The 15644-nt window shown below is 38.9% G+C and overlaps 2 protein-coding genes across 5 annotated transcripts in view; one reads left to right on the forward strand and one right to left on the reverse strand.

Annotated features, from left to right (window-relative positions):
- Nucleotides 1–2099, forward strand: part of PTPN13 (protein tyrosine phosphatase non-receptor type 13) — a 212669-nt gene extending 210570 nt beyond the window's left edge. For all 4 annotated transcript variants that reach the window (XM_053600624.1, XM_053600841.1, XM_053600700.1 and 1 more), the window contains one exon: nt 1404–2099. In XM_053600624.1, the coding sequence (XP_053456599.1) occupies nt 1404–1499 (96 nt within the window). In that variant the 3' untranslated portion in view covers nt 1500–2099. The remainder of the gene's footprint in view (nt 1–1403) is intronic.
- Nucleotides 2100–11280: 9181 nt separating this feature from the next.
- The window catches only part of SLC10A6 (solute carrier family 10 member 6), a 35793-nt gene continuing 31429 nt past the window's right edge, over nt 11281–15644 (reverse strand). The window contains exons 5-6 of the mRNA XM_053601515.1: nt 13589–13746; nt 11281–12421 (exon numbers count right to left, since the gene is read on the reverse strand). Of these exons, the coding sequence (XP_053457490.1) occupies nt 12207–12421; nt 13589–13746 (373 nt within the window). The 3' untranslated portion in view covers nt 11281–12206. The remainder of the gene's footprint in view (nt 12422–13588; nt 13747–15644) is intronic.

Below are 15644 nucleotides of genomic sequence, written 5' to 3' on the forward strand. Positions count from 1 at the left end.
ATTTTTATATCTCTTGTCCAAAATACATGGGTACACACATTCAGGCTTACACATACATGCATGCAACTATTATAAGTTAGATTTAACTGTGGTTTATTGTGATTTTTTTTTTATTTATTTTCAGATTCATTAATTACTTGCCAAATAACAGAAAAACTCAGATCCCTACACCATTAACATAATAAAGAATTTCACCAAGAGTTCATTTTCAAAAACTTAGATTTCCATACTTTTGGCCCAAAATATCTCAAAAAAGTTATTTTACTAGCCTCAACTATTAGCATTTTGACATTTTAAAACATCAAGTGAATTTAATAAAAGAAGAAAGTTTTTTAAATGGTTATTTTTCCATTAAATATTATCAAAGCATAAAAAAATTGAAGTAACATACCAATCTGAGACAACTTCAGTTAACACTCTGGGATAGTTCCACCCTACCCCTCAACCTTTTTCCCTCCTCATTTAGTTAAGCTAATTTTTATAACACCACACAATTCTATATGCTGCCTTTTATATCTAGCATTCCAGCAAAATTTTTCCATATTTCAAAACCCCTCAACCATCACTTCAAATAATAGTATAGTAATGCATATGTCTATGTATACGTAGACCTCTATAGTTGACTACCTCCCGACATTGACTGCCTCTTTAAGTTGAACTAATTTTCTTTTTTTTGTAGAGACAGAGTTTCACTTTATTGCCCTCGGTAGAGTGCTGTGGTGTCACACAGCTCACAGCAACCTCCAACTCCTGGGCTTAGGCGATTCTCCTGCCTCAGCCTCCGGGACTACAGGCGCCCGCCACAACGCCCGGCTATTTTTTTTTTTTGTTACAGTTTGGCCGGGGCTGGGTTTGAACCCGCCACCCTCGGTATATGGGGCCAGCGCCCTGCTCACTGAGCCACAGGCACCGCCCAAGTTGAACTAATTGTCACAGACTGGACATGTACAGTATGTACTTATCAGTGCAGTAGGCATACTTCCTCATGTTGACCTTCGCATGTTGACCAGTTGGTTACAGTCCCTCAGGTAGTGAACTTACAGGGGTGCTACTATATGTTAAAAGAACACTACTTCTACTGTGTTTTCATATTTTTTTTTTTATTAAATCATAGCTGTGTACATTAATGCGGTCGTGGGGCACCATACACTGGTTTTAACATAGCCTTCCTGGCATTTTCTTAGTTATTGTGTTAAGACATTTACATTCTACATTTACTAAGTTTCACCTGTACCCTTGTAAGATACACCACAAGTATAATCCCACCAATGTGTTTTCATATTTAATTATCCCCAATGAGTTCATTCCTGGGCTTTACTTAAACTCTTAATATATAAATTACGTATATTTACTATAATAATATTCACATTATACATCTAAAGTCTTCTATCTCTCTTTTTTAGGATCAATATATTTTCTGCTATCAAGTCATCCTTTATGTCCTGACACGTCTTCAAGCTGAAGAAGAGCAAAAAGAGAAGCGTCAGCTTCTGAAATGAGAGGAAAAGAGCCTTCTGAATGTTTCTACTCCCTCCTTAGCCTCAGTAGACTCCTGCTCTCTCTCTGAAATAACGATCACAGAGCAGCAAGTCCATACAATATCATTGTGCTTACTCTCTTCTTAGAGGAGTATTTTTCATTACAGTACATAATATTGAAATGCTGTATTTTTACAGCTACTTTAACCTCTGATAATTATTGAAAAACATTAACACTAACTGAACAATGCGATCTTAGGGATAATTAAAGGCAGCATTTGATTATAGTGGACATTGTTACAAGGACATGCTGAGTCTATTTTTCATGTATTATTCTTGTTTATAGCAAAAATTTTTCCACTATTTTAATAAAGTAGAGTTATTTTATAGGGGACACTTGAAACCAGTATCTAAGCTTTAAATGACAATAATATGGCATAGAAAAAAGTAGCAAAAGTTTACTGTATCAATTTCTAATGTTTACTATATAGAATCTACTGTAATATATTTATATACTTTTTCATGAAATGGAGTTACCAGTTATCTGTTTGTAACTGCATCATCCATTTGTAATGCATCATCTCACTTTGTAAATAAAAATACACTTTAAAACACAACCAAAGCTGACTACAAACAAACATTCTCAATGTGGTTTTTGTTTGGGGGGTTGTTTTTCATTTTGTTTTATTTTGAGACAGAGTCTCACCTTGTCACCCTGGATAGAGTGCTGTGGTGTCAGCACACAGCAACCTCAAAATCTTGGGCTCAAGCAATCCTCTTGCCTCAGGCTCTGGAGTAGCTTGGACTACAGGTGCCGCCACAATGCCCAGCTATTTTTTTTTTTTTTTAGACAGGGTCTTTTGCTCAGGTTGGTCTTGAATTCCTGAGCTCAGTGTGTTATTTCTTAACAACACCCCAGCTTCCCATCTGCCTACTCATGCCAGCCACAGGAAGTGGGGGTGTTCTCAGAAATCCTGGTAGATCTCCACTAAGGGCCATATGAGGGTCACCTACAGCCTTAACGGTAGCTAAGAAGAAATTCAGACCTGTCTTCTTCCATCTACCTCCTTGGGAGTGACACCAGCTCATCTGAGGCCAACTCGTATAAATCAGAGTACTTTCAAGTCCTCATCTCAGTCATACTCAGATGACCAAGGAGTAATCAAAGAAAATGTCATACTACCTAGCGGGGTATATTTGGTTCTGCCAAATGGGAAGGAAAAGAGGTCAGCCTCAAAGACCTTAATGGTTCTCTGATTCTCAGTACTGAACTCTAAATTTCACAAATCCCAACAGTATTTCTCCAGTCAGCTGTGAGTGACATTCCAAGATCCAGGAACTCTTTAGGATCATTCTCATAAGATTTTGCACCAGTTCTCAGGTAAGTAACATGAATTTCTGATCTTACCCAATTGCAGCAACTTGCTGAGACCAATGCCTGAGAATTTGGGGCTCTCTGAAGGCAGAAAACACTATCAGTAAATATACAAAGCTCTGTGGTGACATGTTCAACTCCCCACTAGATAATGGGTTTGAATCTTTACCTTGGAATTGGCTCTGAATCTGTCGGAAGCTTCACCACCACCATTTCCACTTCAACCAGAGGAGTTGTTTTGTTTTAAACTTAATTTTTATTAAATCATAACTGTATACATTTATGGGATACAATGTGATTTGATAAACAATGTGTAATGGTTAAATCAAACTAATTAACATAATCATCACTTTCACTTATTTTTGTGGTAAGACATTTATAATATACTCTTAGTTGTTTTGAAATGTACCCTTACATTGTGCACATTAGGCACCTTCAGGAATCAGAGTTTTTATAGACTGAGTTGTAGCTGAAGCTTTCATTTGGTGGGGGAGATTTCTGTTGCCTTAATGGCATTTGGAAATTCCTGCTCTGAGTGAGTGAGAATCACGAGACCTGTTTTCCTGTCACAGGCACATGAAACTAGGCCAGCAGAGAAGGAGCCGCACAGCTGGAGGTGATTAGCCACCATCAGGAAGTCGACACAGAGGAGAGAGGGCAAAGCTGGAGGACACTGCTGGAAAGAATGCATCTAGGAAATGGAAAGTGTGGGGAGAAAATGCAGGTTTGGGTTTACGGCCCCTGAATGGAAACTTTATCATAGCAAACATGTTACTGCCCTTATTTGAGATCTGGATTCACCGCATGGAGTGGTGTGAGTCATTCTCCAGGGCCACTCTGATTAGAAAGGAAGGCAAGGGCACAGAGCCAGGGGTGGCACGGGAGGCAGTCAAATATCAAATAAGTAAATGAAACTCAGCTCTTAACACACCTTATATTAGCTAAGTACTAAACGATATAAACCCAAAATATATAATGGCTCAAACATAATAGTTTATTTCTAGTCTATCAAACTGTTCTGGGAAGGTAAACACAGCAAGGCAGCTCTCCTTCCCTCAATTTTTAGGAACCCAAGTTAATGGGGGTTCTTTAAACACAGAGCTTCCACGGTCTTCTGAGAATTGAATGGGAATTGCCTTCTTCCCCAAGGAGGACCACCTGTGGAGAGGTTTTATGATCTGGGCCAGGCCTGGAAAAGAATCATCAGTGTCATCATATCAGCAAGGACCTGACAAATGATGGCTCCTGAATACAAGCTGGAAAATGTTACTGGCTATTTACTTGTTTCCCTGTGACAAGCTCTATGCTGTAGAAGAGGAAGCACAAATTATAATGGAATATATTTATGAAACTGAACTAAACTATATATTCCAAAGAAGGGTATCTTTGTACAGTCCTGAGCATTGCAGAGTGGAAACATAATTTTATCCCAAAATCAAAACTTTAGCATATGTCATGGGCAGAAATATTTCTGAGTTATCATGATAAACAGGAAAGAAACAGCTGCTGAGAAAAGATCAGATTCTTTTACATTTGTGGTTCCAGAAAGCTTGCCTGGTCTTTCAGTTTAAAAATTATTAGTTATCCAAATGTAATGTAATAAATTCAAGAAATTAAAAACTATAGCTTACTACAGATATATTCCAGTCATAGATAGATTAATAGTGAAAGAATGAGTTCTCATTTAATTCAGAAACATTCAAAGTATCTTATCTTGTTATGGTGGTGATAAATGTAACAAATTATGGGCTGGCCTGTATAATATTTTAAATACAATCTAAATTGTACTGTATCAATTTTGGGTTGTATTTGACTGCAAGTAACTAAAACTCAAACAGGCTTACAGAAATCAGACATTTCTTTTCTTAGGAAACAAGTTCAGAAGTAGGCAGTTGCTGGGATTGATTCTATAATAGCTCAAGAATATCAACAGTTTATAATTTTTCTGGCCTTTCCTTCATGGCATGGATGTGGCTGCTGCAACACCAGCTATTATACCTGGATTCCAGAAAAGGAAATAGGAATTAACAAGGAGAAAGGATCAGTCAGGGCCTAGGCAAAAAGCAGAATTTCCTAGAAAGAAGCTATCTTAGCAAAAACTGTTTGCATGCCCACCTCCAGCATTAAAGAATTTTTAGTTAGGCATAGTACTTTACCGACCAAATCTTAGTCAATTCATAAGCACAAAGAAAGCAATGGATATGGGTAGCAGTAAGCAGTGTGTGCCTTTCCAGTTTTGTGTCAGGTTCCACAATTCCTTAGTCCAGTGATTTTCAACCAGTGTTTCATGAGAGGTGTGCCATGAAAATTTTTAATGATCATTAATTAGATTATTTTTGAAAGAAGTTCAAATACAGTAAATATATTCTTTCATTAAATTTTTTTTTTGATCAACATAATTTAAGTGTGCTGTGGAAATTTAACTGCAGGATCAAGTGTGGTGTGAGATTAAAAAAAAAAGGTGAAAACACTGCCTTATTCACTAACACTGTGTTAATCTTTTAAGATCTTCCTAACCCCTAAAGTTATCTGACTTTGTACCTGTTGAAGAGAGTCAGAAATAAGAAGTATTTGAAAGTCGCCTTCAGTTTGGGACAGGTTTAGAAACAATTTTATTCATTCAACCAAAATTAGGTACATTCCAAAGGTTATGCCAAAGCCTCCAGACACTGACCATGTTGCCAATGTATTTGCTTACAAGGAAGCTTTATCCAGCAAAATGAGGATGACTGGACCTTCGGGAGGGGCTCCTCATGATGGGTAAAGTACATGCAAAGGCTGGTGACAAAGATGTGATTCCCTAAACTAGGTTAGGCTGAAGAGCCCTTTCTATACAGGAGTATTTGGGACTGCACAAGAAAAGAGGAGGTATAACACGTACTGATCACTTCTCGTGCCTCTTATCAGATGTTTTCACGTTACCTCCGTTTCAGCGTGTTTGGGACTGAATGTATTATCATCTTTTTTAAGAAAGGAAACTGAAGCCCCGAGGATTGTCACTTCCCAAGGTTACCCAAATGACCAAGGTAAGGGTTCTATTCCAGCTCTGACCAGCTTTAACCCACAGCTCCAGAGGTGTCCTACTATACCAACATTTCAGTGGAATCCAACCAGGAGCCCTGGCAAAGCATGTTCTTTCTTTTTTTTTTTTTTTTTTTTTGTAGAGACAGAGTCTCACTTTACTGCCCTCGTAGAGTGCCGTGATATCACACAGCTCACAGCAACCTCCAGCTCTTGGGCTTATGTGATTCTCTTGCCTCAGCCTCCCGAGCAGCTGGGACTACAGGCGCCCGCCACAACTCCCGGCTATTTTTTTTTGTTGTTGCAGTTTGGCCGGGGCTGGGTTTGAACCCACCACCCTCGGCATATGGGGCCCGCGCCCTACTCACTGAGCAACAGGCGCCGCCCCGCCTGTTCTTTCTTCACTCTGCTGCCAGGGCTGTCCAGCTGACTTCTCCAGACGTATGCACTCTGCTTAACGTTATTGCTCCAGCCCCACTCATGAGTTTTATAAGCCCCCAGTTTTTGTCAACTCATGATTATTTATACCAGTTATAATGCTATTTATTCAAGGAATCTTTTTTTACTTATATATATATATTTTTTTTTTTTTTTGAGACAGAGTCTCACTATGTCACACTTTGTAGAGTGCTCACAGCAACCTCAAACTCTTGGGCTTAAGCGATTCTCTTGCCTCAGCCTCCCAAGTAGCTGGGACTACAGGCGCCCACCACAATACCCAGCCATTTTTTTTTTATTATTATTAAATCATAGCTGTGTACATTAATGTGATTATGGGGCACCATGCACTGGTTTTATAGACCGTTTGACATATTTTCATCACACTGGTTAACATAGCCTTCCTGGCATTTTCTTAGTTATTGTGTTAAGACATTTATATTCTACATTTACTAAGTTTCACATGTACCCTTGTAAGATGCACCACAGGTGTAATTCCATCAATCATCCTCCCTCCACCCATCCTCCCCTGTCCCTCCCCTCCTTCTCCCCTTCCCCATATTCTTAGGTTATAACTGGGTTATAGATTTCATTTGAAAGCCATAAATTAGTTTCATAGTAGGGCTGAGTACATTGGATACTTTTTCTTCCATTCTTGAGGTACTTTACTAAGAAGAATATGTTCCAGCTCCATCCATGTGAAAATGAAAAAGATAAAGTCTCCATCTTTCTTTAAGGCTGCATAATATTCCATGGTGTACATATACCACAATTTATTAATCCATTCGTGGATCAATGGGCACTTGGACTTGTTCCATGACTTAGCATTTATGAATTGGGCTGCAATAAACATTATGGTACAAATATCTTTGTTATAATGTGATTTTTGGTCTTCTGGGTATATACCTAGCAGAGGAATTATAGGATTGAATGGCAGATCTATTTTTAGATCTCTAAGTGTTCTCCAAACATCTTTCCAAAAGGAATGTATTAATTTGCATTCCCATCAGCAGTGTAGAAGTGTTCCCTTTTCTCCACATCCACGCCAACATCTCTGGTTTTGGGATTTTGTGACATGGGCTAATCTTACTGGAGTTAGGTGATATCTCAAAGTAGTTTGATTTGCATTCTCTGATGATTAAGGATGATGAGCATTTTTTCATATGTCTGTAGGCTGGGCACCTGTCTTCTTCAGAGAAGTTTCTCTTCAAGTCCCTTGCCCAGCCTGAGATGGGATCACTCGTTCTTTTCTTGCTTATACATTTGAGTTCTCTGTGGATTCTGGTTATTAAACTTTTTTTGGAGACATAACCTGCAAATATCTTCTCCCATTCTGAGGGCTGTCTGCTTGCTTTACTTACTGTGTTCTTGGCTGTGCAGAAGCTTTTTAGTTTGATCAGGTACCAGTAGTGTATTTTTGAAGCTGCTTCAATTGCCCGGGGGGTCCTCCTCATAAAATATTTGCCCAGAGTGATTTCTTCAAGAGTTTTCCCTGCACTCTCTTCTAGTATGTTTATAGTTTCATGTCTTAAGTTTAAATCTTTAATCCAGTGAGAGTCTATCTTAGTTAATGGTGAAAGGTGTGGGTCCAGTTTCAGTCTTCTACAGGTCGCCAGCCAGTTCACCCAGCACCATTTGTAAAATAGGGAATCTTTTCCCCACTGAATGTTTTTAATTGGCTTGTCAAAGATCAAATAACGGTAAGTAGCTGGGTTCATCTCTTGGTTCTCTATTCTGTTCCATACATCTACCTCTCTGTTTTTGTGCCAGTCCCATGCTGTTTTGATCACTATCGATTTATAGTATAGTCTGAGGTCCAGTAGCGTGATTCCTCCTGCTTTGTATTTATTTCTGAGTAATGTCTTGGCTATTCAAGGTTGTTTCTGATTCCATATGAAACGAAGTATTATTATTTCAAGATCTTTAAAGTATGACAGTGGAGCTTTAATAGGGATTGCATTAAAATTGTATATTGCTTTGGGTAATATGGACATTTTAACAGCCATGAGCATGGTATGTTTTTCCATTTGTTAACATTTCTTTTTCTTAGAGTTTCATAGTTTTCTTAGAGTTTCATAGTTCTCTTTATAGAGATCTTTCACGCCCTTTGTTAGATAAACTCCCAAATATTTCATCTTCTTTGGCACTACTGTGAATGGAATAGAGTCCTTAACTGTTTTTCCAGCTTGACTATTGTTGGTATATATAAAGGCTACCAATTTATGAATGTTGATTTTGTAACCTGAGACGCTGCTATATTCCTTGATCACTTCTATGAGTTTTGTAGTAGAATCCCTGGTGTTTTCTAGATATACAATCATATCATCTGCGAAGAGCGAAAGTTTGATCTCTTCTGACCCTATATGGATACCCTTGATCGCCTTTTCTTCCCTAATTGTGATGGCTAAAACTTTCATTACAATGTTAAAAGAGCAGTGGAGACAATGAGCAACCTTGTGTGGTTCCTGATCTGAGTGGAAAAGATTTCAATTTAACTCCATTCAATACAATATTGGCGGTGGGTTTGCTGTAGATGGCCTCTATCAGTTTAAGAAATGTCCCTTCTATACCAATTTTCTTTTTTTTTTTTTTTTTTTTGTAGAGACAGAGTCTCGCTGTACCACCCTCGGGTAGAGTGCCGTGGCGTCACACAGCTCACAGCAACCTCTAACTCTTGGGCTTACGTGATTCTCTTGCCTCAGCCTCCCGAGTAGCTGGGACTACAGGCGCCTGCCACAACGCCCGGCTATTTTTTTTTGTTGTTGCAGTTTGGCCGGGGCTGGGTTTGAACCCGCCACCCTCGGCATATGGGGCTGGCGCCCTACTCACTGAGCCACAGGCGCCGCCCTGTACCAATTTTCTTAAGTGTTCTGATCATGAAGGTTATGCTGGATATTATCAAAAGCTTTTTCTGCATCAGTTGAGAGAATCATATGGTTTTGGTTTTTTAATTTGTTTATGCTGAATTATATTTATAGATTTACGTATATTGAACCAGCCTTGAGACCCTGGGATAAAACCGACTTGGTCATGATGTATAATTTCCCAGCCCAGGACAAAGAACATAAGTAAAAATAAAGAAAGACTTGGCACCTGTAGCTCAGTGGTTAGGGCACTGGCCACATACACCAAGGCTGGTGGGTTCGAACCTGACCTGGGCCTGTCAAACAACAATGACAACCACAACAAAAAAAATAACCAGGCATTGTGGTGGGCACCTGTAGTCACAACTACTTGGGAGGCTGAAGCAAGGGAATCATTTAAGCCCAGTATTTGGAGGTTGCTGTGAGCTGTGATGCCATGGCACTCTACTCAGGGTAATAGTTTGAGGCTCTGTCTAAAAAAAACTCATGGTAATGCTCATTTTAGCTCTGGGAATCTCTGCTAATGTGCAACTCTACTAACCATGTTCACTGCAGTTGTCTGTTCTCTCCCTAGACGACATACTCTTGAGGGCAGGGTATGAGGACTACCCTCACTACTTCTGTGTGTCCCATGTGCCTGTGCATAGCACAGACTAGCTTCTCAATACATAAAGATTTATCAGCTGGATAAATGGGAAACTCCAATAGCAAAATAGCAGTTGAGACAATCATGTCATAAATCTGCATAGTTCACTTTTATATAAAAAGTGCTTGTGGAGCTGAAATTTCACAGGGCTCCTTCTGCACTGCCACCAAGGCTTCCTGAATAGTTGTGAAAATGCCATAAAAATTATCATCATATTAACCTATAAGTCATTGGGAATACTTAAATTGTAAAACTTTAAATCTCAGACAATACACCTTCTTACACATTTCAAAACTTACATATAAGAACAGGCACAAAACAGCCAGGCACAGTGGCTCACACCTATAATCCCAGTACTCTGAGGGGCTGAGGCAGGAAGATCACTTGAGTCTGGGAGTTTGAGGTTGTTATGAGCTAGACTGAGGCCACGGCACTCTGGCCTGGGTGACAGAGCAAGACCACATGTTAGAAAAAAAAAAGGCACAAAATGGAACCAAACAGAGTTCCAAAAGAAACATATTATAGAAGAAATTATGGGGCAGTGCCTGTGGCTCAAGGAATAGGGTGCTGGCCCCATATACCGGAGGTGGTGGGTTCAAACCTGGCTCCGGCCAAAAACAGCAAAAAAGAAAGAAAGAAAGAAAGAAAAAGAAAGAAATCATGGGATAAAGATGGTATTTCAAATCAGTGGAGAAAGATAAATGGTTCAATATATGATGTTTGTATAATTAACTATTAAAAAAATAGATTCTTAACATCATACTGAAAAAATAAATTTCAAACGGAATGAACACATTCATATTTGGTCCCCAAAAGCAGTAGAAAAACATGAGAAAATATTTTTAATAATATCACACAGAGGATGGATTTCACCTACTGCCAGGTACCATTTATTGCATGGGAAGACAAGAAGTACAAACAGCAGCTAGTAAACATGCTACATAAGGCCCCCAAAAGAACTCCCTGAAAGGGGGCAAATAATTCTCACAAAGAGATCCTATCACAATTTACAATCAACACAAAAAATATAAATATTCTAACATTTGGTAGATATCAAGGTCAAAAAATATTTTTTAAGATTAACAAAGTTGAATATGTAAAAATTATAAAACTGCAGCAAAAGACATTATAGAAAAACAAAAGATAAAAGACAGAGTGAGTAAAATGTTGATGATACATAGGACAAATACATAGTCACTATCAGGTTAAAATCTATATATTAAAAAGGAAAATATCCGATAGAAAAGCAGGCAAACACATGAACAGGTAAATGATAACAAAAAATACTCTACTTCAATCATTTTTAATGTAATTTTAAATGAGATGTTTCACCAACTCGAAATCTGTCACTACACTGATGAGACTGTGGGAAAACTGGCCCTCTGGGTGGTGTAGCACAACCATGGTTCCCAACTCCACAGCTAGGACCGGGCGGCCCAGCACCACAGCCTGAGCTCCACAGCCTGAGCTCCGCCCCCTCTCCCATGCCTCTATGCCTGTCCGTGGAAAAATCATCTTCCATGAAACTGGTCCCTGGTGCCAAAAAGCCTGGGGACTGAGGCAGTACATTACCAGACAGCAATTTGTCCAACATTTCAATGAGGAACTGTCCTGGCAGTGCAGGCTGTGGGACGTGCGCCCATAGAAATGTTGGACACAAGTCAGAGCAGTGTGGCAGCACTGTGAGTTGGATGCTATCCCAATGCTTGTGAACAAGGGTGGATTAAATAAGTTACAGTGCTTCCGTGCAATGCAATAATTCTACGTAGCCGCTATTCTAAGGAATGAGGTAGGTCACTGGACAAGTAAAGATGTTCTATAATATGTCATCAAGTGAATTACTGATGGTAATATACAGGATGATCTCAGTGGTTTTTAAATGATACAGGTATATACATTGCTTAGAAGAATATGCATGTGTTTATCTCTAAACAGTGAAAATACCAAGCGTTCAATTTTTGACCGCCTATCTTATTTAAATTGCCTCTAAACTTGAATTGCACCTACAATCAAGAAAAGATTTTCAAGCCCTTGAAAGCTGTGTGTTTCCTCTGCAGTCTTCCAAAGCACCTGCCCAAAGTAAAGAAGCCAGGTATTGTTCACCACATGGGAAGACAAGAACACACAGGCAGCTAGTAAATATGTTGTGTAAACTCCCAAAGAACTCCCTGAAATGGGCACAAAATATTCTCAAAAAGTGATCCTATCACAATTCACAATCCACACAAAAATGTAAGTCATCTGACATTTGGCAGTCACACAGGCTCTACCAAGGACATTCACACATGGGCTCCACGCTGTCTTTACTGGCCACTGAGGAGGAAGGAACTCGGTCTACCCTGAGGAGGTAGACCGGTCTACCCAGGAAGGAACTCAAGTCCCCACTATTCACATGAAGAGAGGTGCTCAGCTGCCTCAAGAGCTGTGTGGCAATCCTCTGGCCCCGATGGCCCGGGAGTTACAGCACCTTCTTCTTTCACTTCCAAGAAAGAGCTGGCCTCCTTGGAAAAAGTGGACTTCTTCTTAGAGCAGACTTCTGCACAATGTGGGGTCTTTTTTCTCTGTTTATTCTTCAGTCTCCTCTTGAATGTCTGATATGCTAGGTGTTAAAACATACAGTCTTGAGAATCATTTTAGCAAACAGCAAAAGTTGGTAACGTATGTATACTTGTCAATGCTTTGGGGATCTGTTTGCTTTGTATCATGTACATAAACACACAAGGAGGAGAGAGAAAGCTGTGCAACAAAATGATTCTGTGTATCAGAAGGGCTCTTTCTGTCTGGAAGGGGCCATTTGTGATGAGACTGACTCATCAGGCTGCTGCCAGCTCATTCATTCACCCAGAAAGCAGATTCCTGGGTTGCTTACTGAGCCCAGCATTCTCCTGGAGCTGGGACAGAATGGGAAGGAGTTGGACATGACTCTTCCCTCACAGCCTCACGGAGGCAGGGAAGAGAAACAGGGCCCTACAACCAGGAGCTTGACTCTGCTAGGATTTCACTCACCTCATAGGAAAATTAAACTCCAAGTATTCCTTACATTGTTATACCAATTGTCAGATCTGTGATCAGTATGTAATCAGCCATATCAACAATCATTGAATCACTCTCAGAGTTTGCTCTCTGACAATAGTAAAAATTTACAGTGGCCAAAGATTAAAATATGTATGCATACGTATACATATAGTTTTTAACTTATTTTCTGTGAACCTACATTATGACTGTCAAATCAATGTACATTTGGTTGCAAAGACAGGTAAATATATATCCTAGATGTGTGTATTTATGTATAGTACTTCAATACATATTTGTATTCGTATCGTATTTAAAAAATATTTCACAGCTATTTAGCACAAATCTTAGTTACGGAAACACTGAAATAACTTGACATTTGGCAGACCTCAAGGCTTTTAAAGAAACGTAACAAATAAATGCTTGAGTTCATTAAATGTCATTTTTGAGATTAGTGATCACTCATGGAGACCTTGTCTAACATGGCCTGAAATCTAAGTTCTGATAATGCATTGATTTTTGTGAAGCATGTTTATTTATAATTATAAGCTCTCTTTCAGATTTTTAAAAAGTATTTTTCTGTGAAATTCCCACTTGTGTCAAAGTATCCTGTGCATGTACTTTATCGTCCCCAGAAATATCAGGCTAAAAACGTATCACAAGGACAGTGCACCGTAAGTTGAGACCAAAAAAAACATCATTAATTTGGGCTGACCAATTTTCAGTAAAGTGCACACAATGGAAGTTCACCCACCTACAACAATGAGAAATCCATTCAGCAGTTGGAATAGTCCGTAGGCCAACGGGAAGATGTACATCTGGGCCAAGTGCTCAGCACTAAAGGACAGCTGGAGCATGGTAATGCACATCTGGATATTCTGAGCTCCCGTCTCTAAGGAAATCGTCCTGCACCTACCAAGGTAAAAATGTTCAAGAGTTATATACTAGCAATAAGAACTATTCTTAAATTTTCTGATATGTATTAGAACAAACATTAGCTACGGAGCTCAGGCCCCTCAAAGGGTTTCCTCATTCAGTAGCTATTTGTTGAGTCCTTCTCTGTAGGGGGCCTTCTGAGAGGCACTGTGAAGTAGGACTTTGCAAACCCTTCCCTAAAGAATCTAGGTAAAGGGCAAGATGCACACACAGGAAAGGTTTAGTAAAGGTTCGGTAACAATAAAAAATATATAAAAAATAAAACAATACAAATTAAAAGGTTCAATAACAATACAAGTAAAATTTGATTGAGGGCCAGGGAGATGCTTTAGAAATTCAGGAAAGTGGCAGACGTGGTGGGAGAAGGCGTCACAGCGGAGGAGTGAGTTTAAAGGACAAAAAGAGTAGAAGTTTTAATGTGAGGGACAAATGGTTGAAATTAAAGTTCCAGGGACAAGAGTCATTGCATATACCGTAAGCCAATGTGCATGGAGTGGTAGGCTGGAAGAGCTGAGAACGGAAAGTTGAGTTAGAGATACGAAACAGTACAAACTGAACAACACTGGAAAACAAACACACAAAAGCCCTTAAATAAAAGACAAATGTATAAAATCATTGTCTTTGGTGAAAAGGTTTAGTAATAACTTTCCTCTACTTTGCGTATTTCATTGGTTTTCTTTCTGATAGTGGAAAATTAAATCTCACTTGAAAAAAACAAAGGAGAAACAAGTGGGGAGACACAGAGGACCATGGCATCTGGGTTAAGCAGTTACATCTGTCTCCAGTTTATAAAGGGAGTCTGCAGGGTTTTCTATTCGGAAGAGAAGGGATAAGACAGGTGTTTCAGAAGATGAACCAGCACCTACTGAGTATGCGCAAGCTGGATCGGAAGGCAAAGGTGACTAGCATGTGGGAGTAAAAACATTGTCAGTGGTACGGGGCAAGTTCATATTTATTCCACTTACCCTATTCTTTGCTACCCTTTCCTCCAAGTACTCTCATTCCTTTCAGACCCTTGTCAATAACTTAATGTGATTAAGCTACAAAGCCAGAACTCACACTTGGACCACTCACAAGGCAAATGATGTATGTTGGGCCATCAGGTAAGAAAAGACAACACTGTTGTCTACACCTTGCCACAGGAGTACTTTCTCTCCAGATCCAATTATATTTCAACCTCTCAATAGTCTGCGTTCCTATTAATTGACTTTAGAAACAAACTCAGGTTCTAATCCTAACTCCACGTTTTTCTAGCTCTATGAACTTGGTCGAGTCTCTAAGGATTTGCTCAACAGTATAAAGAGGACAGTGACAGTATCTTGGGTTATAGTAAAAAAATCCATGAGATACACTGGATGGAGCCTTCCCCAGAGCTTGGTATAATTGTAAATGTTCTTCCAGTGGTTTGAAAGTAGCATAAAACCAAGTAAAAATTCGCAACCTCCACCTTTGGGATTTAACTACATATTTTTCTTGTCTTTAATAATTCTTTTCTGCTTTTAAATGTTGTACATCTTATTGAAAAACTTAGATAATATACCAAGGATATGTTAAAGAAATAAAATTAATCTCACTACTCCTAATTAAACACTTTTACCAAATGGTGTACTTCTTCCAGTATTTCTCCATGCATAGAATTCTTTTTGCTTTCTTCTATGGTTTGATAATAAAAATGCATACCCTTTTCTATTCTTTTTTAACTTAAATTTATCTTTTGAGTATTTTCAAAAATCAATAAAACTGATGCATCTTACCTATCTCATGGCTACATACATTGTGAATCAAATTTAAGTAACTCCCTACTGTTAGATATTTAAACTATTTCCATATTTATATTTATAAATAACACTGCAATTAATGCATTAACATATTAA

This window comes from Nycticebus coucang, chromosome 1, assembly GCF_027406575.1.
Source record: "Nycticebus coucang isolate mNycCou1 chromosome 1, mNycCou1.pri, whole genome shotgun sequence".
Taxonomy (NCBI): domain Eukaryota; kingdom Metazoa; phylum Chordata; class Mammalia; order Primates; family Lorisidae; genus Nycticebus; species Nycticebus coucang.